Source organism: Lutjanus erythropterus, chromosome 5, assembly GCF_056507025.1.
Source record: "Lutjanus erythropterus isolate fLutEry1 chromosome 5, fLutEry1.hap2, whole genome shotgun sequence".
Classification (NCBI taxonomy): Eukaryota; Metazoa; Chordata; class Actinopteri; order Lutjaniformes; family Lutjanidae; genus Lutjanus; species Lutjanus erythropterus.
In genome coordinates, this window is record NC_139321.1 from 12,728,986 (window position 1) to 12,754,105 (window position 25,120).

At 39.4% G+C, this 25,120-nt stretch overlaps 2 protein-coding genes and 3 non-coding genes across 5 annotated transcripts in view; 4 read left to right on the top strand and 1 right to left on the bottom strand.

Annotated features, from left to right (window-relative positions):
• Positions 1-522: 522 nt before the first annotated feature.
• On the bottom strand, positions 523-10,941 carry ptcd3 (pentatricopeptide repeat domain 3). Its single transcript, XM_084718832.1, has 23 exons — positions 10,791-10,941; positions 10,235-10,287; positions 9,322-9,361; positions 9,126-9,171; positions 8,955-9,023; positions 8,549-8,653; positions 8,045-8,168; positions 7,838-7,941; positions 7,457-7,621; positions 7,287-7,347; positions 6,838-6,920; positions 6,335-6,479; positions 6,182-6,232; positions 5,990-6,079; positions 5,806-5,834; positions 4,617-4,723; positions 4,329-4,407; positions 3,476-3,566; positions 3,152-3,237; positions 2,922-3,067; positions 2,723-2,764; positions 1,920-2,078; positions 523-700 (listed from the first exon to the last, which is right to left on the bottom strand). The coding sequence occupies exons 1-23, from the start codon at positions 10,916-10,918 to the stop codon at positions 655-657; spliced, it is 2,049 nt and encodes a 682-aa protein (XP_084574958.1). The 5' UTR covers positions 10,919-10,941; the 3' UTR covers positions 523-654.
• A 183-nt stretch (positions 10,942-11,124) lies between these two features.
• The window catches only part of polr1a (RNA polymerase I subunit A), a 30,049-nt gene continuing 16,053 nt past the window's right edge, over positions 11,125-25,120 (top strand). The window contains exons 1-21 of the mRNA XM_084718831.1: positions 11,125-11,298; positions 12,089-12,197; positions 12,390-12,485; positions 13,167-13,316; positions 13,632-13,742; positions 13,950-14,035; positions 15,086-15,174; positions 16,035-16,115; positions 16,515-16,632; positions 17,911-18,052; positions 18,197-18,358; positions 19,100-19,222; positions 19,325-19,552; positions 19,644-19,751; positions 19,867-20,013; positions 21,510-21,701; positions 21,788-21,937; positions 22,183-22,366; positions 22,509-22,591; positions 24,564-24,722; positions 24,932-25,030. Of these exons, the coding sequence (XP_084574957.1) occupies positions 11,222-11,298; positions 12,089-12,197; positions 12,390-12,485; positions 13,167-13,316; positions 13,632-13,742; positions 13,950-14,035; positions 15,086-15,174; positions 16,035-16,115; positions 16,515-16,632; positions 17,911-18,052; positions 18,197-18,358; positions 19,100-19,222; positions 19,325-19,552; positions 19,644-19,751; positions 19,867-20,013; positions 21,510-21,701; positions 21,788-21,937; positions 22,183-22,366; positions 22,509-22,591; positions 24,564-24,722; positions 24,932-25,030 (2,694 nt within the window). The 5' untranslated portion in view covers positions 11,125-11,221. The remainder of the gene's footprint in view (positions 11,299-12,088; positions 12,198-12,389; positions 12,486-13,166; positions 13,317-13,631; positions 13,743-13,949; positions 14,036-15,085; positions 15,175-16,034; positions 16,116-16,514; positions 16,633-17,910; positions 18,053-18,196; positions 18,359-19,099; positions 19,223-19,324; positions 19,553-19,643; positions 19,752-19,866; positions 20,014-21,509; positions 21,702-21,787; positions 21,938-22,182; positions 22,367-22,508; positions 22,592-24,563; positions 24,723-24,931; positions 25,031-25,120) is intronic.
• LOC146326538 (small nucleolar RNA SNORA5) lies at positions 15,564-15,700 on the top strand. The gene has a single exon (XR_014770636.1). It is a non-coding gene; the product is annotated as a small nucleolar RNA SNORA5 (small nucleolar RNA).
• On the top strand, positions 21,040-21,176 carry LOC146326539 (small nucleolar RNA SNORA5). The gene has a single exon (XR_014770637.1). It is a non-coding gene; the product is annotated as a small nucleolar RNA SNORA5 (small nucleolar RNA).
• LOC146326540 (small nucleolar RNA SNORA5) lies at positions 22,776-22,912 on the top strand. Its single transcript, XR_014770638.1, has one exon. It is a non-coding gene; the product is annotated as a small nucleolar RNA SNORA5 (small nucleolar RNA).

The window sequence follows — 25,120 nt, forward strand, 5'->3', positions numbered from 1 at the left end:
CTTTTAAGAGAAGCCAGACAAATTGGGATACTAGCTTTTAAGTTTAAAGCACCATTAGACTAGAATGATTTGCCTATTTTACTCAGATTGATTTTTTCCTTTCATGACTTCAAGGCTTCCTTGCTTGTTTATTTTTAATCCACTTGTTCTCTTTTTTTTGATTGCATTTACCTTAAGTTTTAGCTCATGACTCAGTGTTTTGGCATAATGCCCTCTGATCTGTTTTATTTTATTTCTTGTTGTTTTTTACTCAGACAGGCCAGAGGAAAAATATGTATTTTTGATTTTGGGGTAAACTGTCCCTTTGAGATGTTCTTGTTTCCTGAATTTTTTAAACCGTGCTCCACTGAAGGAATGAACAGCCTGTTTTCAACAAAATTTGAGCTGAAAAGAATCATCTAATGACAAAAACATGGGAGAGAAACTGACACACTGTGGTGTAATTCTGTGAAGTGAGCTACTTGACAATTCCCTGAAGGAGAAACAGCGGCCTCTGGCTGACACACAAAAGGAAGCACTGAGGAAGGTTTAGATTTTATTTATGTGACATACATTTTTATTACACAGATAACAAAAGAAACAGACTTTCTATGGGTTTGGAAGATTTTTGTATCAATGGATCAGTATCACGTGGCCCCCCCACTACTGTCTCCTTCAGTCAGAGGGCTCCCCTGCAGACTCCAGTTCAGATAATACAGCTCTGGATGGGACAGAAAAACAAGATTTTTCAGAATTGTAAACACACGATATTCAAATCTTTTTCCTCTGTAGTTTCCAGCAGTGTAACTAACTCAAAACTACACATCTACTGCACTAATACAACACCTCATTTATTCCTGGTATTAAAATGTGATCTGTATCCAGATAATTTTTCCAGTATAAGCCAGACTATCTCCAGATGTGGTCTGGCAGATCCAATCACATTCTGATCATGAAGCGTTTACTCCTTAAACAGATCACAGTGTAAAACCAGGTGTACGTGGGGTATAAGAGGCGTCTCCTCTGTGTTTGAAAGGACTTCATGTCTACTTTGTAAATGTGTGCTTGCTGTGCTCGCTGTAGTTTTTATTTAGCTTTATGATACCTTGTGGTTTCAGTTTACGATTTATTCACCTCACTGTTTCATGCGTTCACTTTCATAAAAGCCCCTGGTGTTGCAAATTAGTATCTGCTATAAACACTATGAAACAATAAATACAAGGACACTATGGCTCAAGGACATTTTTGCAAAGCTGCTGGGGACGGAAACTTTGTTCCGGTTCTAACAGCAAAACTTCTTAATTTTAGTCCTTGAGGGCTCAAAAGCTATGGACTGGTCCCTGTCCATTTTTCTTTTGTTAATTCATTCATCCATCACACCTGCCATCTCCACAGATGGGATTCTGATGAAGCCTGGGGGAGATGATACATCTCACTGAAGGCCTGGTGGCAGTTTCACAAAAATATTTTTGGACCGCTTTGTGAGGATGTTCATTTCACTCCAAGAATGATGTGAGGCAAGTTAGACAGTTTCACAAAAATAAATATTTCAAGCCTGAAGAGTTAGCCACTCTGCCCCCGGGCCGACTCTGAACCTTGTTTCCATGGTAACAACCAGTGACCCCTGCTAAACGCTAAAATTTGCTGACATGGCTGAGGAATGAGACAAATAAAGAGATTTAATGCTATGTTAATTCTTATGTATCGCTACACTCAGATTAATTTTCACAATAAAATGTTTGAAAAGTTTTTCAAATGTATGTTATTGTTGCTTTGAGCAGTATTTCATTTGAGCCAAGCCTGTTTTGTTTGTTTGTTTGTTTTTAGCTTGAAAGAGTCTTAATTTACCCAGAATTCATAGCAAGATGAACACGTTTCCTGCTGTCTTACAGTTCACTTCTCCTCCTCCTCCTCCTCCTCCTCCTCCTCCTCCTCCTCACCTTTGTTCTTCAGTCAGATCAAACTCAGCCAGTGTTTGCTTGGCCAGTTTTGGTGTTGCAGACAAACAGAAGGCTGCCGACAGCTGAACCAGCTCCACTGCTTTCTGTGGCAAACCGTCCCTGTGACACACTGAGAGGAAGTCCTGTAACAGCCCCTCACTGGAGAATAAACACAGCAGGAAACACAAAGTCAGCTCAGCGAACATGAGCGACGAAAATTTAAGTGTCGTTCCTATTCCATTTATCTGTTGGAACAGTTACATCCAGACTCACCTGCATTACTTAATGTAAAGGATAACAGGCATTTTTCAACCTGGACTCTATTTTTCCAGTGAGTAACAGGGATAACAGTTTTTGAAAAAGGTCCAGTATTGAGTGAGACCACTGCAGGACCTGATGTAAGGATTACATTTCAAAAGTTGTTGGTCACTCAGACACAAAAACAAAATAGTGTCCAGGATGAAAAGTACTGTCACTACCCTTCAACTACTTGTAGGAATATGACTGATTACACTTTTATTACCTCGTTCTAGTGACATGTTTGTAATGAAACCTCCTGTTGTGACAAGTTGGAGATGTTGGAGCCAACAAAAACAATTCCAATTTTACTACTAGTAATTACCACTTGGAGGATGTCATGAACAAGTGACGCTGTAAGCACTTGTGCTTTCTGCTTAAATGTGAAATGGTAAACTGGATCTCACTTGAGGACTTCAAGTTTCAGTGTTGTAAATATACATTTTTTTTTACTGACAAATTGAATTATTTCCTTCTTTGTGTTGGTATTTTGTGCAGAGACTCACAGAGGAACTCTGTTCTTGGATTTGAAGAGCTGCAGCATGTCCCTGCAGAGATAAACAGAGAGGAGGAAGAGAAGTCAGATGCATTTCACTTTAACATCATTTGGCAGTGAGCATTAGTGGAGTCAGACTGCAGTAAAAGCTCTCTTGTTAATGGACGGACAGAGAGACAGACAGACAGATATATAACTGTGTCTCTTACCAGGCCTGTTGGGTCTTGTTGGCTCGCAGCAGCAGGGAGGTGATGTGTGTCAGGGAGGAGGCGCTCCACTCCAGACTATGCCTCCCTCTGTCTCCATCGAACACGCTCTTTACATCCAGAGCACAGGCTGCAAAAGACTCCTGAACCTAAACACACACACACTGATTAACATCACTGACTCCTAGATGAAGAACTGTGACAGCAAGTCATCATGTCCCTGTCTTACTGACCTCAGGACTGTGTGTGTCTCTGGCCATCAGGCCGAGCAGCTCCTCCACCAGATCAGACTTATTATCATGACCCAGAGAGCGGATATCTGGAAAACAAGGTGGAGCACAAAATATGTATAAAATAAGATGTCAAATGAACAATATTTGAGTCTATGGCTGATATTTTTTTTACAACTCATCCACTTCAGTAGAACTGTCTTTGCATTGAAACGTAATCATGCAGGGTTTCTAATTATACAAAAATTATCTATGTCATAAACTGGAGGTCTTCAACCACTCAAGACATCTGGATTACTGATACTACAACATTAACTGAAAACTCACCTTTCCATATAGTGGGCAGCAAATCCAGGCGACTGTCTGTGTCCAGAGCCTGCAGCAGGTCCCTCATTCCCTGAGAGTTCGGGTAGTACAACTGGAAACACAGACCATAAACAGAAGTACTCTTTATTTCTGTATGTCCCACAGTTTGAGAACCACAGCCAAAAAGAAAGGGTCTTTTTTAAGTTAGATAAAATCCACCTCACTCATTTTATAAATGAGTCCTCAGGTCAAGTCAGGATCAGGTCAAGTCCAAGAGTTAAAAGCATGACTTTAAACTATAAACAAAACCCTCTTAAATTAATCTTACTGATTTAATTTTCAGATTACAATTTTTCATACCCTTCCCATCCAGTGTAACCCAATGTTGCTTTATGGACTGAGACTCTTACTGTCATAAAGGTGAAAACAGGCCTGTTTTTCTGACACCATGAAAAGTGGGCTTTTTAGAGATAAATGGTTCTCACAGGACAGCAGCACCACAAACGTGATGATCTTACAGAATATGATGCACTGGCTGTAGATAACACTACCTAACAGTAAAATGAAACATACACATTAATGCAGCAGTAATATTAGTCCAAAAATACTGGATATAATAGTAAAACACTGACAGAAAACACTTTACTGTAGGATTACTCAGTATTTAGTACTTTTATTTAAGTGAAGGATTTGGACACTTCCTTCCACCACTGAGAAAATCTTAAGAAAATACTTTACTGTGTGTGTGATGCAGTGAGGTACCAGCTGCTGCTCACAATACCTCAAAAGGTATTATTGATTCTTCATATAACATGATATGCCTCTAAGTAGCAGAACTGAGCAGAGAGAGAGAGATATGCAGAGATGTACTGACCGAGGGAATGAGCTGTCTGTACCACTTCAGCACCACGTCAATGTGCTCCATCATACACAGCAGGTTGAAGAAGCGACCACTGGAGAGAACAGAGGAGAGGCTCACTTACATAACACAAACGTGGAAATTCTTCTGCAGAAGTGGGTCAATTCAGTTAATTAACCAATCAGTTAATCAGTTAATTAACCAAAGTCTCCCAGAACCTCCCAGTTGTTTCCTGTCACTCTGCGGTTTTTATACAGGAGGTTCAGGGGATGTGTTTTAGGCTGATGAAAGGTTTTTACTTACTAGTAAATACTCTGTTGGTAGGAATCTCCCAGAAGCCTCCAGTTCTCCCCGACTTCCACTAGACTATGGACTTTATAACCCAGCTCCAGATCTTTATTATCCAGACACTGTTAGGACACAAACAGACAGAGAGAAAAACAGGTTAGGTGGACAACTACAGCTAATTTAAGATTATTTAACAACCCTATCACTGTAATAAACAAAAACAGATATATCTGATTAAAAAACAGCTGAATATAGTTTAAAAAATATGTGCAATTAAATATGATGCCAGGATTGATTGAATGGAATGTGTGATTCATATTTTAAGTGATACCTGTATAAATCTAAAAGTAGGCAAAGAAATTGCCTAAAGTGCATGATGAAAATCTTTTAAAGGGATAGCTCAGATTTTTTTAAGTGGGGTTGTATGAGGTACTTAATAATCAGTGAATTACCTACAGCAGGTACCTGTCACTCACCTTTGCTGTCAGCCAGAGTTTTTCCAATGGGAAATCACATTTAGAAGAGTCAAATATTGCATCTCCAAAGCAACCAAACTCTTTTGGCAAAGTAAGTAATTTTACCTCACAGAGCACAGGAGTTCCCGGTCTACTGCAGCTTTGATTAGTTAGCTTGTTTGTGTTATTGTGTGACTTCTGTATTTTAAACACTGAGTTTGGATTCACCAAAGTCACACAATAACACAAACAAACTAAACAAGTGAGCCAGCTGTAGACCGGCATCTGCCGTATTCTGCAAGGTGCAAAATTACTGTTTTTGCAAAGGAAGTCTGGTTGGTGTGGTCTGAGATATATTTATCTTATTTAACGATGGTTTCCCATCAGTAAGAGCTGTCTGACAGCAAGATAAATCACTGAAAATATTCTAAATGTAGCGTACACTTACTGATGTTACAACTGGTTTGATTTTAGGTGCACCCTTCTTTAGTTGCTGCTGCTGACCCTGTCCACAGCACTACTTAGCTTCCTACGCCAGTACTCCTGCTGCTTCTCCAAACTGGGGACGTATTGACCTCCATCTACTGTAGGTGATACACTGACTATGGGTAAGTACCTCATATAACCCCACTTCAAAAAAACCAAGCCACTCCTTTAAGACTCTTACATAGTTCTAAAAAAAGGACTTGCACTTAGCAGGAACCCATTTGTGATAAATATTTGCACAAAACAAGTAATAAAATACTTACTATTCTTATTGCACTTGAGAAGAATAGAACTGGAAAGAAAAAGAGAAAATATGACGTCAGTATTAAAAGCCACATTCTGATAGATTGTTCGTGTCTTTTATATCCATTTCAAACAAAATAAAAAATAAATTGTGGCCTAAATTTGCACCACTGTCTCATTATACACACGTAGACCACAACATACCATCATCGGGGTCCTGGCAGGTGAAGCTGGTTCCCGCCAGCTCTGACATAACTTCCTGTAAAAGGTCGGTGTTGCCCTGACCAGAAGAGGCTGGAGAGGAAACAAAAGCACTTAATACAACTCAGCATACAGACGACGGCACCAGAGCCTGTGCAGCTGATGTTCAAGTGTAATACGAGACAAACTGCTTACCTGCTTTGTAAAAGACTGCTAGGAGGTGGTTGAAGGAGGCCAGGCTGGGAGCTGAACACAAATATTTTTTTAATAAGACAATTATCATCCATTGTATCAAACTGATCTAACTACTGTACCCTGGTGTGTGGGGGTGTGTGCGTTTGTAGTCACCTATTCCCACGGCTTTCATCTCGTTCAGAGTGTGTAGAGCTTGCGATTTGGCCAAAGAGCCGCAGCGTTTCAGAGCTCTGAGGACACTGTTGAACGTCAGCAGGTTGGGTTGAACTTTCTGTTGATTCATCTGTTTCAACAGGTCCTGCAGGCAGAGACGGAACCACAGCCAATACCTAATTATTGATTTTTAATGCCTTATATCAGTTATTTTTTGAATACTGTGTGAGCATATTGCATTTATTCAGAAGAAAAAGACCATTTTTCCTTTCCAAATGATATCATTATATCACTAAATGGTGCACAATATATATAACTGTGAAAGAGTTGAAGAAATAATTTTAAATCAGCTATTCAGCTCATCAACTGATCTGAAAAAATGCAACTGATATATTAAATAAAAATACACAGTGTCATTTCTAATGACATGAAAAGGTCTTTTTACTGGTGTTTTTTTTCCTCAGCTTAGTAACACCGAGTGAATCAGTGAAAAAGGATCTTACAGCGATGACGTCCCATCTTTCGTTGTATTTATCTCTGACATTTGGAGCTGCTGAGATCAGAGCGTTGAAGATGTGGACGTCAGCTGGAAACACAAGGTTGAATTGTCAGTCATATTTCAACAGAGAATGTAAATAATAAAATCAAGCCAATTATAGTTTAGATAGATGGGATATCTATGGTTTTTAGAGGGTCACACTGAAAAGGCAACTTGTGTAAGATTTGAAAATGTAATTCTTTAGCACCACCTAATGGTACTATCACAGATAACACAATGACAAGGTCAAAACTAACATGCTGAAATTTTAACTGAACAGACTTAGCTGTGGGAAGAACAAAAGAACATAGTAAACTAGTAGTGAAGGCGCAAGATGTCTAACTGTGACAAGTACTGCCTTTAAACTGGTGTTTGTACACCACAACTGATGAGCTATTGTGTCTTTCAACTCACCAGTCAGTCTGTTATTCAGCAGGTCTGTGTACATGCTGAAGGCCTTTGCATAGGCTTCATGCTGGAGAGACACACACACACACACACACACACACACACACTTGTTTTAAATGAACCAAAATAACAATAACATAGTAAAAGAGCAGGATCAGTAATGGATGTGTTCGTACCATGACCATGCCTCTGATCAGAGCAGAGTAACACCGTGTGTCTCTCTCTGGCAGAAGGTTAAAGATTCTTTCTGCGTTATTGTTTTCTTTCCAGGTGGACTTCATGAAGTCTGACGCCCGGCGGACCCTCCCTTTCCTCCTCTTCACGTCCTCTCCTGACACCTCCTGAATACACACACGGATTGTAACCACACTCATAATGTACTGTGGTATTAACATGATTTGATTCTCTGCTCTTGAAAACTCTAACACAGACAAATGATTAAGTGAGAAAACAAGTAGCTGATAATTGATAAAGTAATGGTTAGCTGCAGTCCTAAGTGTGCCACTCTTTTCTCCTCTATGATCATAGTTGTGACGTTTGGGTCAGGGATGACACACCATGTCCTCCGTCTGTGGTCCTCCGTCCTCAACAGGGTCTTTGTCACAATAGAGGCAGATCAGGTCCAACAGGTCATGGGTCGTTTCCACAGAGACGTTTGTGCCTGGAAGAATTTAATTGAAAGACATAGTTGATGTAGAGGGACTAAAGCAATGTACCTAAAACACTGAGTGTGTGTGTGTGTGTGTGTGTGTGTGTGTTCTCACCAGCTTGCAGCAGTTGATCGTACATGTCAACAGCAGCTGTGACTTTCCTCAAGTTGATTCGCTCCTTCAGAGCCTCCTCGCTCACCTCTTCAAGACGCAGTGACACAGTCTCTGGCATCAGACACTACACATGTGATAAGACAACAAATCAGCCAACGCACTGAGAATCAAACAATATTGTTGTCCAACACCCAAAACATGAAATAGTCTAAACTTAAACGGGTGTGATCGAGATTTATATTGGATTAATGGCACAGTTTTAATGTACTCAAAGAAATTTGACTGTTCAAATATGAATACACAGGAAACACTACTGGGAAGCAACGGAATGATATTAAAACCTCTAAGTGATATAAAGCTACAGTTTAACTGCCACAAATCTCTTGGACTGAACTTTTCAAGCCTGATATGTTACTATATTTGAAATTTATCCCTGTTCATTAAAGACACTCGTGACTACATATTCTCCAGTGACCTCTATGTACATGTATGTATGTTTCTTACTGGTATATGTGGTTCAGCAAAGTCTTTGGTGAAGAACTTGGGATTGCTGTTGACAAAGTATTTGGCTGCAGATCTGCCTGACTCCTGGGAGAGAGAGTACAGCTTCTGCAGAGACAGTGAGGGGGAAAATGATGCATCAGCTACTGATGCTGTGTTGAATAGTGAATAGTGGTTGAACTGTATACTACAGCAGAGATTATTTTACTTAAATTATGGACACAACAGTGATCTGAACTATTCATCAACATCTATATCAAATTTTGATACAATAGCTGTAACATATACACATATTACCTTATCAAAATTAACTGCCATTTGAAAATTACTGAAACAAAATAAAAACCAAACAAAACCTTTCAAATGATCATAACAAACTCAATCAGACAGCTGAGTAACGTAAACGTACAAACTCGGCAGAGGTTCTGGGAGAGAGGTACGGATCATCCTGGAACTGGTAGGGATATGATGTTGGATCCTAGAGGGAGGAAATCAAAAAAAGGGTAACACACACACACAGAGATAAAATGTAAACATTCACACAGAAAGATCCACACTAGCAGAGAACTAGAGTTCTCACCCTGCTGATAGTTGAAGCCAGAGCCTCCAGCACTGCCTCCTTGCTCCTGTAAAATAACGAGGTAAATTAATTAACAGCCTTGTTTATACAAACTTAAATACTTGGCATTTAAATAATTAAGCTCCATTTCTATCAGATTTGACTGCAGTGTATGACATGTCCAGCACTTCATGTAACAGTGGATATGGAGACATACCATGTTTTCTTCCTGGGAATGACAATACTCTCTGTAGATTCTGCAACAATGTTGAGAAGAAAAGTTATTTCAATGCCACCCATATATTACAGCATTTTCATTTCCCCTGTTGGTAAAAGGTGATTTGGTCAAATCTAATGGGATTGGCAGATGTAGACATTTTCCAATATATACCCCAATTTATCCTATTATTTGAAAGAACAGCTTATTATTGTCAACAAATCCCTCATTAACATGAAATCAAATCACCTCGCAATACTTTCCTACTTCCCAACCCTGTCTGTGGCACTGGTTCACTGCTGAAATTGTGAATCTTGAAAGACAGGTCATGGATTTACTTAGATATTCTGATGTTGTTTTAAAGCCTGAATTATTTCCTAAAACAGCTGGAGTTTTAAGAAAACATTACTCAAATTGAAGTGTATAGTAGACAATAAATTGTTAGGGACTAATTTCAGTTGTGGATTAACACACATGGCTGCAGGACTACACTCAAACTACAGTGTCAATGTTGATCTTAATATACTAGGAACATGTCATCCTGTGCAACAGTGTGGCTCACTGATGTTTTTGGTAGGGATGCATGATAAATATAACGGCCTATAAATAACTGTCCAATAATGGGAAATATACACCATACACAATATTGGGTATTATTCCAATTATTAAATTGAGAAACAGAAACAGACTACATCCTCCTATTCAATTACAATGGCAACAGTTGTTAATAGGATCAGATTCATTTGGGGATTTAACAATATAAAATATAATCACCTTATCCTTTAAGTGTAGTTGTAAACAGAAGCAAGATGCAAGTTTTCTTGGGATTAGCTTACATTTTGAAAGGTTTTCAACCAAATGATATTGCCTGTGCTGACCAGTGTTTCTGAACAAAAATCGTATTCCAAATTACCTTTATTAGCTTCTGCGGCTTGTTGGCGTAGAGCTGGAGTCCAACCAAAACTCCTGAAAAAAATAAGTTTATATTCTTGCAAGATTACTTTAGTCATCTGGTAGGGTGTATTCATTCACAGAGCCCCTTGCTGCACATACAATATCTGCTATCTAACAAGATTTAACCCGTTAAAGGAGGACGTGGACTAGATAACATCAAACAATATTTTACAGTGTTTGAGGTCAATATCAGTCCACAAACACAGTGTTAATGAAGATGGCTGACAGACAGACTTCTGCAAAGGCCCCGAGGTCTTTCAATTGGTAAAGATAAAGATTATGAAATCTTTTAGTTAATATTCCTACATGCCGAACACTAATTTACATCTGCTCAAATATCAAACAGTCATACAAAACATTTGCTGCAGTGATGTAAGTTAGCCTCATGAAGACATGACCTCCTGTCAAATGATGCTAGCTGCAGCTGTCAAATCGTATAGCAGCCAAAATTAAATTAAAATAAAGTAAACTAAATAATATTCAGATTTAAAACACAGCTGTACAACTTTTCTTACCTGTGACTCCACAACTGCTCGAAGTTATTTATCAAAAATCTGCTGTTTCTCTGGATATAATGCCCTACGTGCCTACCGGGCGCCGCCATGTTGATACACACTGAGGGCTTCTGGGAGGAGGAAACCATGTCGGCTCGGTAATAGGGGGAGAAAAATAAAAACAGTTTGCATTTTAAAATAATACTATACTTTATTCACATTTCACATCGAATTAGCTCACATTTATATATTGGATTGGTTTCTGTAACAGTGAAAAATCCACTGAGTTTGTAGGAATGCCCATTTATCCGTATTTGCGTCCCCCCTCTAATCTCAGCATTGGTCTGACGGTCCCACGTGTGAAACAGGAGCAGCTTTGCTTCGCATGTGGTGTTACTGTGCGCAATGAATTTATAGCAATAAATACCCCAAAGTCTGGATAATTCTCCACAATGTTGTTCGGAAAAGAGGTGCCATGGCGGCGTTTGGAGGGCATGTCGTTCGGCATGTACTCTGCCGAAGAGATAAGGTGAGAGACAACTTGTTAGCTTTTGGCTTAAATGCTAAACATGAGTTCAAAACAACACGCCTGGTAATGGTAACATACTTTACATATATTTTAGCTACGGTTTCTGTTCATAATAGTTGTCTTGGACCAAACCTAATTTGCTTACAGAACCTTTTAATGACAAACAGTTAAAATAACGTCAAGTGTATATCCTGCCCTCTTGCTGTTTGTTCTCATCATACTTTATAATCCCGCGATATGAGCATGCCATGATATGGGAATATTCTTTAGGGAAAGTTAGAAGTCATTTCCGCATCATATTTATTATTCCTCAACAACTGGCCTGAGGTGTGACTCATTTGTCTGAGGATGAGGGTGAACTGTAATCTGAGGTACACCCCTGTAGGGACCTATAGAGGTGACACTACACAGACTAAATACTTTTTATTGCTACATAATAAACCTACCAGTTATTTACTGCAGTAGTACTGTGGAAGCAGTTAGTATAATAAAAATTTATATCGGTATCGGTGTATATGTTATTCAATATGAAAACTTTTTTTTGTTGACAGAACATAATACATATTTTTCTTTTTTGTTTTACAGGCAACTTTTTAGGTATATTTGATATTTTTGTAATCTAAGTTTATTTTTTTTATTAGTGTTCTTTTTAATTCACATATTTTTGTCACAAGTGTTCAATTACAACATTTGAGGGATCTTTGCGATATTGGCCAATATATTGGTAATGGAAAAATCGGGGTAGTGGTCGCGTCCTAATAATAATCCTTCCTTCTTATCTCCTGTCCAGGAAGTTGAGTGTGAAGACGATCACTAACTCCAGGTTCCTCGATGCTGTTGGGAATGTGGCCCCGAACAGCCTGTATGATCTGGCTCTGGGACCAGCAGACAACAAAGAGGTACATTCCTGCTCAAATCATATTACAGTACAGTAATGACACAACTGTAACGTACCATAAATCAGTATGTTCCCGACCTGTGGGCGTGCTTCTGTAGTTTTACTGGTCTATTAATGTTTTAGATTTGATCATTAAGTTTTCAGGAAGTGTTTACATTTTCTTTCATGTTTTGTCTGTTATTGTTTTTACCAGGTTTGTTCAACCTGCTGTCAGGACTTCAACAACTGTCCAGGACACCTGGGACATGTAGAGCTGCCTCTACCTGTATACAATCCACTGTTCTTTGATGTAAGCATGTCCTCATCCATACATGTACATGTACACACATTTCCAACTCAATATCACTGGCTCTGATACTGCTAATGTTATGATTAAGTAGCGCTTCCTGTTAATTAATATAGGAGGGAGTCGTTTCACAGTCATAGATCCCTGCTCACACTTTTCTCATATGCTGCTCATTCATTGGCTGGACTGGATGAGGAGGGGTTGGGTTTGTGTGGGTGAACGGGTGATTAGGAGAACTGAAAACACCTGCGCAGGAGCCCTTTGGGAAGTGGTTAGACGGGTAAGGATGCCGTTGTGCATCCCCTCCGTAACGTTATCTTTTGAGTTCATCACCTACACTGAAGAAAGACTTTTTAAAAAACAAAACTTGAGCGTGGAACCGGAGTGGTGAAGCAACCATCGGGCTTGGGCTCACCCAGGAAGCAACAGCTTTGGCAACACGCAGGAATCCTGAAAGGCCGAGTGGATCGTCGCCACCCTGTAAGCCGACACACCCACACCTCTCTCGTTGGTCCAGCCAACACGCACAGCTCCCCCACCTCCTTCCTCCTGTTAGCTGGGGTTCTAACCAGCCTGACGGTTTAAGATCAGACAAAGCAGTACTGACTTTTCATCTCTTTCGAAGACTTTTCCAGTCTACTTGCTTTTATGAATTGTTCTCCTCCTCCTACTCTCCTTCATCAGAAACTCTACCTGCTGATTCGTGGTTCCTGTCTGTCATGTCACATGTTAACATGTCCCCGAGCTGCAATCCACCTACTGCTGAACCAGCTGAAGTTGGTGGACCATGGAGCCATGCAGGATGTCTATCTGATAGAGCAAATTCTCAACCAGGTAGATTTAAACTTGCTGTGGAAACTACCAGCAGTTATGGCAGACTACAGCCCACTGATGATTTATCATGATAATACTTATCCACTGATATGGAGGAGAGAGTTTGATGTAATTATTTTGGGTGTTGTGTGGATGTGTTTATAGGTTTTTATTATTTGTGAATGTTAAAGCAGTTCTCTTTCATCTGATTATAGGTTGCTCTACTAAGTAATGTGGCTTCATGATGTTTTTTAATTATCATAGATCAACAGTCCTCTGTTTCTACTTTGTGTATTAATTTGTGTGAACTTTGTGTTTTGTGGTTGTGTGTGTTAGTATCTGGAGGAGAACCCCAAAGCCACTGGAGATGAGATCGAGCAGGTGCTGAAGGAGTTCACAGACACGGCAATTGGAGTGAGCGCTGAAAGTTCAGAGAACACCAGACCAGTGAGTACACACACGCACACGCACACGCACACACACACGTACAAAGAGAGCAGACGCATAGCAGTGAAATATAATCATATACACAAACAAAATCACACAGGAACTTTTTAATATGACTTATATTGAAAAATCTGGAAACCATACATTAATTTGAACCATCCATGGAGGCACAAAGGTCTGATTTTGTGTTTGTGTGTGTTTCTTCAGATTAAACACCTTGTTGAAAAGAAAAACAGTCTGATAAATGACTTCTGGAGGATCCACATGAAAACTCGGAAGTGTCCTCACTGCAGGTAAATGGATTAAAATGATGACACAGTGAACTTTAAAGCTCAATCAGTGTTGCTTCAGATTGCTTTCTGTATCAGAGCTTAACCCATCTGTCACCTTATTATTAGTCACGTAGAATAAGCCACATGTACAGAGGTATATTCTGAACATCTTTAAAGAACAGTCAGTACTCCATACTGACTGTTCTTTAAAGATGTGTTGTACAATGAACCAAACTGGAAACAAAACAAGTTTGCTATTTCATTTTCCAGAGGTGGCAAAAGTGCACACATTCTTTACTCAAGCAGAAGTGCAGATACTCGTGTAAAAGAAGAACTACATTCAACTTCTTTATTCAAGTAAAAGTGAAGTAGAGGTTCTAAAATGTACTCAAAGTATAAAAGTAAGAAGTAACCCCGTGAAGGACATTGATTTTCTACCAGCCGTTTCTTTGCAAAGCCAACTGAACCTCGCGTTTTTCTCTGTGGCCAAGTCTCCTTCTCTTGTCTATTTTGTTTTGTAATGTCTTTTGCATTGTTTTTGTCTTGCTGTGATGGATACACCAAGGAATCATCTTTTCTATTTGGTGGTCTTGATGTTGGGAAGGTGACGCAAAATGGTACAGAAGAAAAATAATCAATAATTCCCCTCAGATGCATTGAAAATAAAGTCAGAAAAATAAATACTTAAGTAAAGTACAGGTATCTGAACACAGTAATGAAATATTTGTACTTCACCTCTGTCCCTTTTCCAATGCAATACTTCAAAATGCAGATAAAATACATTGATGGAAACGTGGTTTATGATCACGGGGAACAGTTCTGATTTTTAGGCTTTGTTTTCTGCATTTGCCAAGTCAACACACCATCTGAAATTGCCCACTCCATTTGTTTTATCATGATTATAATGAAATCAGCCGTACTGATGCAAATGTTATTTACTGAAAAATCAGACTAAGAAGCTAAAAGTGTAGGTGGCATGATGATCTAGTTCCTCTTTGATATGATGTAAATAATAGCCAGATTCCTGATGGTGCGTTTTATATTGTAATCATGTTTCGTGTGTGTGTGTAGGAGTGGCCGGTTTACAGTTCGTCGTGAACACAACAGTAAACTGACTATCACAATGCCATCAAAAGGACAGACCACTGAGAAAACTGATGGTGAGTAATATTTTAAAGAAATTAGATTGTTTCCTATATATGCTGTGTTATTATTGTTCAAACAGACAAAAGACAGTGTTAACCTCTGAGTGATGGAGTGATTTGTGGCTGTTTGATTAGTCCTGTTTCAGAAAGCAAGACTATATATATCTTGATAAGCATGTGGAGTAAGATGTGGAACATCCTAAAATCAGGAATGTGGGCTGTTCAACTGTCTTACTAACTTGTAAATATTATAACATTACATAGCCAGTAACCAGTGATAAATGCTTGTTGTTTATTAACATTTTACTAATATAAAATGTAAAATCCAACATGGTTTACACTGAAACTCCTGGATGAACATGTGTAGAGGATCTAACTCACAGTAAATAAGTGTTTCTAAAGACTGCAGCCTTGTCAAATTCAGTGCCTCCTCCTCAGTGGATGCCACTGGCCAAAATGGCTGCCACAGTGAAGGTGTAGTTCATGGGCCCCGTTGTGCTCCATTGTGGCCACTGGGGATAAATATGTACTACACACAAAGATTTAATGAACTGAACCAGTGGACAGTGCTGTTAGGTTTGAGCACTGATCTTATCAGGAGAGAAATAAACATATGATATATAATAGGGTTATCATGATTCTCCAAATACATGATTTGATTTGACCTAGATTTTTGATTTAAACATGTTAAATGGGTTATTTCAGTCTATTTCTACTCAATTACAGCAACTGTAAAATGTTTTTGTGTAAGGGGTGTGTAACCTATGACTGTGCACCAACATTGTGCCAGTTGTTTATTATGAGCAAACCTCGCCTATGCATATGTTCATACAGTAAACAAATGTTATCTGGCTTTTGTTTTTGTCTTCTTTTAGAGGATCTGATGGCTGGAAAGAGAGTCTACCTGACAGCTAATACAGCCAGAGAACACGTCAACAAATTGTGGGAGGAAGAAGGTAGATTAAAAAAACACTTCAATGTGAATAAAAATGGATTGTTTAAATGCCAGATTACATTATATTTTAAGCATTTAAAGGTGAACATTAGAATAAAGTACTGCAGGGACCATGTTACTTGAATGATATACATGAAATATAAGACAGTTATACGTTCTAAATGTCTAAAGAATCATTTGTAATGGATGAAATGTTTACTATTGCTTCTTGTTTTTAATCACCCTTTTTATAACTTATTTTTGTGTCTCATTGTTTTCATTGATTTGCTTTTGGATCCTAGCCTTTTCTCTTTGTGATATGAATGATTTTAAACACTAAGTCCTAGGAATCAGAAATGTAAAAAGGAGTCAAAATATAATATATCCCAATATATAATATAACCTCCTCGTTTGCTTCCAGGTTTCTTCTTGAAGTGCTTGTTCTCTGGGCTGGAGGACATGATGGTGTCGAAGAAGGGTGAGAGAGGTTTCTATCCAGACCTCTTCTTCGTGGAGCTGCTGGTGGTCCCACCATGCAGGTACAGCGTGAACAAACACACTCACGTGCTTTACATTCTTATTAAAAACAGGGATACTGTAAGATAAATGTATTGCACCAGATAGAATACATTGCTAATTTCCATCTGTTGTCTCTGGGCATGTATACGATGCACATATAACAATATGAAAATAATAATTCCACATAACACTAATAAGTAAACCTGTGGGACAGAGCAGTGCATTTATATTCAGAGAGACATTATCAGACCTTAATGACAACAGGATTGTCTGTCTTTGTTATTTTTAACATTAACTTCAAACTGATACTATATTTGTAGAGGTATTCTCCTGCTGAGTAGTTTAAAAAGCAGTTTGTTTTATGAGTGCTGATGCTCTTGTCTTATTTCCCCGTGAGCTAAATGTGTAGTATTTTATAAGTAAAAAACATTTGTAATAAAAAAGTTTCAAAGCTCATAAAGTTGTATTTTTAATAATCTTGCAATAGATTATTTTGGCTTTTTCCCCCCGTTTTCAAGTGGTTGTATTGTTGTTATTCATGTCTGTGACCAGTAGGTGGCACAGTAAGATAATATATGTGATAATATCATAGAGTGCGTGTGTGTCATACTGTAGCTGCACCTGTGTTTAAGTAACTACAAAGTATGGTTGTTTTTCCAGGAAATATCCTTGGCATGTTTAAAATTTCAAGTTAAAATTGATAATCAAGCCTAAACACTTTTAATTTTCCCTGAGATCTCAGAATTAGGTGTGTGGATTTTTTTTTATTTTCCTATGAAACCACAGCAACGGTCTTGGACACATTTACATGCAGACATTAGTGAAATAGCTGGTCAGCTGTTGTGTCATGTGTGCATATTTGTATCTGGACATTGGCACAAATGATCAAATCATTGATACAGATATTGAACAACAGAGGAGGTGAAAGTGAACCCTTGTTGTGCCCCAACAGTGCGGTTTAGCCAGGTAGACTGACACCATTTATTCTTTCTTTTAACACTTAATTTGTAGAGAGTTTCCATTTAACATACGAGACATTAGCCTGTGTTATCTTCTCAAGTTGCAGCTCATAAATAAATAATAAGACACCATTTGTTCTAGTGCTGTTTTGTCTTTTATCTATGTTGGATAACATCCAATACACGCATTGTCAGACATGTTATGTTTTGATAGTTTTGAGAAGAGAACCTTATGATTTACTGTACCTAATGCCTTTTTAATCAATAAATTTGCCACCGACTACTTTTATGTGATAATGAAGCTAAATACTAACAGTGTTTTCTCAATCGCTCTGTCAGGTATCGTCCAATCAATCGCCTGGGTGATCAGATGTTTACTAATGGTCAGACAGTCAACATGCAGGCTGTCATGAAGGACTGTGGAATCATAAGGAAACTTCTGGCTCTCATAGCCGGAGAGAAAACTGCTCCAGAGGACGAGGTAAGAAGGCATCAGTGTGTGTCTGTTCTCAGAGTTGTTCTCTACACCTTAAAGAAAAATCATGAACATCTCTAAAAAGGCATAAAAACATCTCTGTTTGTGTGTTGCGGGACATGTCAACCCGTCCTCTCTTGTCCTCCTCAGACTCCTGAACAGACAGACCAGACGTTTCTGTCGGGGATCAGCGGACAGACATTAACGGATAAACTCTACAACATCTGGATCCGACTACAGACCCACGTTAACATCGTCTTTGACAGTGACATGGACAAAATGATGACTGAGAAATACCCTGGAATCAGACAGGTATCGAGTGCACAGATACTACAATTAAATAAGCCATTCTTTGTTTTTTATTCTTTATTTGGATCCCTATTGGCTTGGATTCTACAGAAAAAACAATACTAATAAAAAGGCAACAATTTAAAACCACGCAGTATCAATAAAACAAACAGAAATTAAGTTACAGCAAATGATACATAACAGTAACCTGTAATGAAAACAAAAATTGTTACAAACATACTGCACCCTCAAAAATAATAAATAAAAACAAAAGGTTTCTATAACAGAAGTAACAAAATTACATTTAAGGGAGTTTCATCATTTTTTATTTTGGCGTTTTTGAAAGAAAATTAGTTTGATCTACCTGATGTTGAATTTTAGGCTACAAAATTATAAAGAGCAACTCAATGTACTGGACTTAAAAGATATTCAATATGAATTTGACTACTTCTTGTAAGGTTCAGTTTCACTTTTAAATGTGTTTTTGGAAAAAAAACAAACTATTATTTATATATATTTACCACACTAGACAGCTACCAAACCAAGAGGGATCATATCTTGCGTGCTTTTTTGTAATTTTGTTTGTGAAATATGCCTGAAACTGTAGTCCTAATGGTCTTAAAAAGTCTTAAATTTAACTTGTCAAAACTTGCAAAACCTCTGCATATATATCCACAACACTAACTGTATATACCAGCTACTTCCATTTTCTTTGTTTGCTAATAGACTTTCTCAGTTGTCTTATTGTCTCCTCTCCCCTGCCAGATCTTGGAGAAGAAGGACGGATTGTTCCGGAAACACATGATGGGAAAACGAGTGGACTACGCTGCACGATCTGTCATCTGTCCAGACATGTACATAGGGACCAATGAGATAGGAATACCTATGGTACATCTGACCTCGTTTCTGAATTATTTCTCCACCAAAGAGAGAATACCAAACATTCATGAGAAAGAGATAATATCAGGATCATCTTTTATGTTTGTGTAGGTGTTTGCCACCAAGCTGACGTACCCCCAGCCCGTCACTCCGTGGAACGTGAAGGAGCTCCGTCAGGCTGTTCTCAACGGGCCCAACGTCCACCCCGGTGCTTCCATGGTGATAAACGAGGACGGCAGGAGAACCATCCTGTCAGCTACCAACCTCGCTCAGAGAGAAGCTGTTGCCAAGCAACTGCTGACGCCCTGTCCCCTTCCACATAAGATGCCGATGAAGATAGTAAGCCAGATATTCCCAGAGTTAAACCCCTGTACAGCCTGCAGTGTGTGTGTGTGTGTGTTAACCTTTATATTCCTGTGTGTCTTTCCAGGTGAATCGCCACATAAAGAATGGAGATGTTTTGTTACTGAACAGACAGCCCACTCTGCACAGACCCTCCATACAGGCCCACTGTGCACGCATTTTACCTGGAGAAAAGGTGCGATCCGAGTGGTCCAGACTTATTTGTTTAAATATGATGTGTATTATAGAGGCAGGGTGGAAATAAACATGTGACCTAACAAATTGTCCTTGATCTTGATCGGATGTCGCAGGTACTGAGGCTCCACTATGCCAACTGCAAGGCCTACAACGCTGACTTTGATGGAGACGAAATGAACGCACACTTCCCTCAAAGTGAGCTGGCCAGAGCAGAGGCGTACACGTTAGTCAGTACTGACAAACAGTACCTCGTCCCCAAGGTGTGTATACACACTCACACACACACACACACACACACACACACACACACACACACACACACACACACACACTCTGCAAACAAAATATTCTCAGAGTGTAACACAGTTAAACTCTCAGGCAACCATAACTGCAAACCTGATTGTTTCTTAAAATGAGACAATTTGAGACCTATCAATTGCTCTGTTTCCATCAGCATATTTTTATGCACGTTTTGAAAGAAATGTGCCAAAGAATTTTTTACACTCACTTCAGATGATTTTTGCCCTCTTCAAAAAAGTTATAGTGCTTAATGGGAGATGAAAAAAAAACCTTGTCTGAATAAATTCTGGCATGGCAAACATTTAAGTCACATGGCTGATCAGCTGTTTCCACTCTGAAAGAAGAAGTTGTCTGCTGTCAGTGTCAACTGACCCGTGAAAGAATAATTACATTTTGCCCATTTGCCAAAAAAATCACTTAGAACTTTCTTTCATTTTTCTCTCATAGATGGCCAAGGCAAATTGTTTTGTGTGTTGTTTTCTTTCTTCTTTGAGGTTGGCAAGCAACTGTTTTTGTTTTTTGTTTGTGATATCTACTTTTTTTTTTTACTATGTAGTTTCGTTAGAAGTTGGCTATATTTGATAAACAGTTCATGGCGTCATTCCAAAAGTTGGTTTCAACTTCACTTGACAGTTTGATGGAATGGCTACTGAGTGTTTTAGCTATTAGATAATCTAACCAAAGCCTGTTCGTCTGGGTTGATTAGTCCTGAGGCCTTTTTCAGAAAGCAAGACTATATATATCTTGATAAGTATGTGGAGTAAGATGTGGTACGTCCTAAACTCAGGAATGTGGGCTGTTCAACTGCCTAACTAACTTGTAAATACTATAACATTACATAGCCAGTAACCAGTGATAGGTGGTTGTTGCTTGTTTATTAATGTTTTACTAATATAAAATGTAAAATCCAACTTGGTTTACACTGAAACGCCCGGATGAACATGTGTAGAGGATCTAACCCACAGTAAATAAGTGTTTCTAAAGACTGCAGCCTTGTCAAATTCAGTGCCTCCTCCTCAGTGGATGCCACTGGCCAAAATGGCTGCCACAGTGAAGGTGTAGTTCATGGGCCCCGTTGTGCTCCATCATGGCCGCTGGGGATAAATATGTATTACACACAAAGATTTAATGAACTGAACCAGTGGACAGTGCTGTTAGGTTTGAGCACCGATCTTATCAGGAGAGAAAGAACAATCTGATTCTGATTTATTTTTTTACACTGACAGCTCATTCATTGTTAGACTAGTTTTGATTGACAACACATCAACAGATTGATTTTATGCTTTTTATTATTATGCCCATATTTTCCTCTGTATATAAACAGAACAAAGAGATGGAGAACAGTGGATACAAGTCGGGTTATTTCAGTCTATTTCTACTTAGTTAGAGCAACTGTAAAATGTGCCAGAACTCAAACAGCATTTCACATAATGTTTTTTTTTGTCCCTGTCTTCAGGATGGTAAACCTTTAGCAGGTCTGATTCAGGACCACATGGTGTCGGGGACGAGGATGACGATACGAGGCTGTTTCTTCACCAGGGTCGAGTACACTGAGCTGGTGTACAGAGGACTGACCGACAAACCAGGCAGAGTCAAGCTGCTGCCGCCCGCCATCCTCAAACCGCAGCCGCTCTGGACAGGAAAACAGGTACCTGAGCTTAAGGGACATGTCTGTGTCCATAATGCATGATTTCAGTTGTGCTTTTGTGTCATTGAGTTTGTTGGTTGTTGTAGGTGGTGTCGACGCTCCTGCTGAATGTAATCCCACAGAACGCCGTGCCGCTAAACCTGATTGGCAGATCAAAAATCCCCAGCAAGGCCTGGATCAAAGTCCCACAGCGAGCCACTCCAGGCTACCACCCTGACAGCATGTGTGACTCACAGGTTAACTCTCACACACAAACACACACACACGGTAGAAAGAATTCACCTTCAGTCTTGAGCCAAACTTTGTGTCACTTCATCTTTGAGTTGCCTTCAGGAGATTTTATAAATAACTCATGCGATGTTAAAAATACAAAGTACTGTGGGTAGAGCTGGGTGAAGTCTTAAGTGAGTGAATATTTGACCTTTTAATTTTTTGTTTAATGTATTCATCCCTCTTCCTCACCTTTGTCTCTGTTGCCCAGGTGATCATTCGAGAGGGGGAGCTGCTGGTGGGGGTTCTGGACAAAGCTCACTACGGCTCCTCGGCCTACGGCCTGGTCCACTGCTGCTACGAGCTGTACGGAGGGGAGACCAGCGGCAAACTGCTCAGCTGTCTGGCTCGACTCTTCACTGCCTACCTGCAGCTGTACAGAGGCTTTACTCTGGGTAAGAAGCCACATACAGTAAATGAATCACGCGCTCTCCAAATTATTTGTTGCCATTGGTTTGTGTTTGTCAGTTTTTGTGTATAATTACTGAAGATATAAAAGGAGTATTGTGTTAAAACTGTTTTTGTGTTTGTGTCTAGGGGTGGAAGACATCCTGGTGAAACCCCATGCCAACAGGCAGAGGAAAAAAATCATCCAAGAATCGCTAAAGATTGGGACCAAAGTGAGTTAAAGCACCAGTGTATTCTTGGGGAATTAACTTTCTCATAGTGTTTATATTATTAATGTAAAATCAAACATGGTTTACACTGAAGAGCTCCTTCATACATGGGCTACATTTTGCCTTAATCAAATAAAAGGAAAACATGTAAGGCACTGGCCCACAGAAAATACTGATTTAGGAAGACTGCAGCCTTGTCGAATTCAGTGCCTCCTCCTCAGTGGATGCCACTGGCCAAAATGGCTGCCACAGTGAAGGTGTAGTTCATGGGCCCCATTGTGCTCCATCATGGCCACTGGGGATAAATATGTATTACACACAAACACAAACTTTTAGTGAACTGAAGCACTACTAGGACATTATGTTAACATTTTCAGAAAAGCAAAATAAAACTTTTGGAAACTTCTTGGTCTTTCCACTGTTCCACTGTGGATGTACTTAGCCGCTGAACGAGAGTCTGTAGCTGAGCAGCGTCCCTCGCTCGCTCTTCAGAGGCAGACCGTTAAATTAGCAAAATGAAGTGACAAAGATCGCCCCTCGCCCAAAGAAAACTACAACCTCAGACTCCATTGTATTCATCCAAGTGCCCAACCCGACCAGCTGCCACAAATAATGTTGAGTGCCTGAACTCGTATCAGCTACAGCCCCGTCCAGGGCTTCCATCACTGAAACTGAAAATCTCAACCTCTTCAGTCGACAGCTGCATGTTAGCTCTTCATGTCAGTGTCTTTATTCTTGCTGCCATCTGGGGGCACCAGATTTTTTTTTTCCCCAGTTCGTTTTTTTTTTATTATTATTTTATTTTTATTAGGGAGGTCATGCACAGTCCAAGTTTGCAAGACATTTGAGTACATCACTCATATTTACATGACCACATAATAGTGTAGGCATGACTCAAATATTTGCATTAAGCCTTATCTGAGGCTCGTCTCCCTTCTGCTGTTCTCCCTTTCTCTGCAAGTCATTATGAATATTTGGACAAACAATGTCACATACACTCATTCATCCATGAAAATCCACTCTGCAGTAGGCCATTGCAGATGGCAGTTTCCACTGAAGCAGGTCGGGTCTCTGTGAAATGATGTACCTAATCTATTTTGACCACATTCCCCCAAATTTTCCCATTTATATTTTTATAGGAAAGTTTAATCTGGGCAGTCTCAAAATAAAGGATGCTTGCCTATATTTACTCCACATAACCTCCAACAATTCATTCTGGCACCTTAATATCTCTTCTGGGCAGGATTAATGAAAAATCTTGTGACATTTTTCAACAGTGTGAACCTGTAGTTATCCACTGTGATTTGCATATCTTTCCCTACTCATCTTCAGATGTAACCATTAACATATTTAATGTTTGCCTTTATGGAGTCAAAGGAAACAAAGGAAACACTTTGCACATCTATTGGACAAGACAGATGCATTGGAGAGAGTAGACCAAAAAGTTGCAAATGTTGCAGGATGTTTTTGGTACTAGACCATGAAGGTCTAGTAACAAAGCCATCTTCTCATGAACTGTTTGCCTGATGAAGGTCTAGTACCAAAACATCACAACTGTAAGGAGTCCTGAAAGCTTTTGTATAATCTGGAGAATCTTTCTAATTCTACACATTGAATATAAAATATAACCTTAAACCTGCAATCATCTGGTTCTTTAGATGCTAAATGCTCCGTTATGTTCACCAGCTAGTTGCTGACTGTGTCAGCTGTAAACAGGTGGTGTACAGTGAGTTTTTTTTTTTTTTTTTTGACGGAAACTGCTGTCTGCGGCCGATAACCACAAGTGAACAAAAACGGCTTACTAAAGCAGATGGGAGCTGCAGAGTCTCCATCACTATGAGCGACTCCTTATATTTTTTCACATTGTCATATAATACTATAACAATATTGAATACAGCCACTTTAAATGAAATGCTTCTTGGTGAAAATGGGTGCCAGTGGTTCTTATCCATTTTTTCCCTTTTTTATCTCGAAGGCTCTGCAAGCAGCCTTCAACCTGCCCTCCAGTGTGGATCAAGCTGAGGCTCAGAGCCGCTGGCAGGACGCTCACCTCAACACAGACCAGAGAGACTTCAGCATGGCTGACCACAAGTTCAAAGAGGTGGCCAACCAAGTGAACAATGACATTAACAAGGTAACCTGCAACACAGTGATATTTAGTTCTTTGTTTGCTTCCTTTTTGAGTCTGGCAGCTTGGTTTAATTTCCCCTCATCTACTCTTGGCTGTCTACCATAGTCTATCCAGAAAATTGACAAAATGCTCCAGAAATCTTTTTTTTTTAAGGGATGCATCTCATAGTCCTCACAGGTGATGAAATACTGTTGTGTGTGTTCATACCATAGGTGTGCATGCCAATTGGACTCCACACCTCTTTCCCAGACAACAACCTCCAGCTGATGGTCCAATCAGGAGCCAAGGGATCTACTGTGAACACCATGCAGGTACGCACACAGACTCTTAACATTTTCCCCACATCAGACTGTATTGATTCCGCATCCATCTTAAGTAATACCTCGTGAATTTTAGGCTGT

Bases quoted from the DNA above. Each gene is read 5' to 3' on its own strand.
- ptcd3 (XM_084718832.1), bottom strand. From the start codon at position 10,918: ATGGTTTCCTCCTCCCAGAAGCCCTCAGTGTGTATCAACATGGCGGCG. The intron at 8,654-8,954 runs GTACGTTTACGT...CTGTCTCTGCAG, and splicing joins CCAGAACCTCTGCCGAGTTT to AAGCTGTACTCTCTCTCCCA. The intron at 7,942-8,044 runs GTGAGAACACAC...AAATTCTTCCAG, and splicing joins CGATCAACTGCTGCAAGCTG to GCACAAACGTCTCTGTGGAA.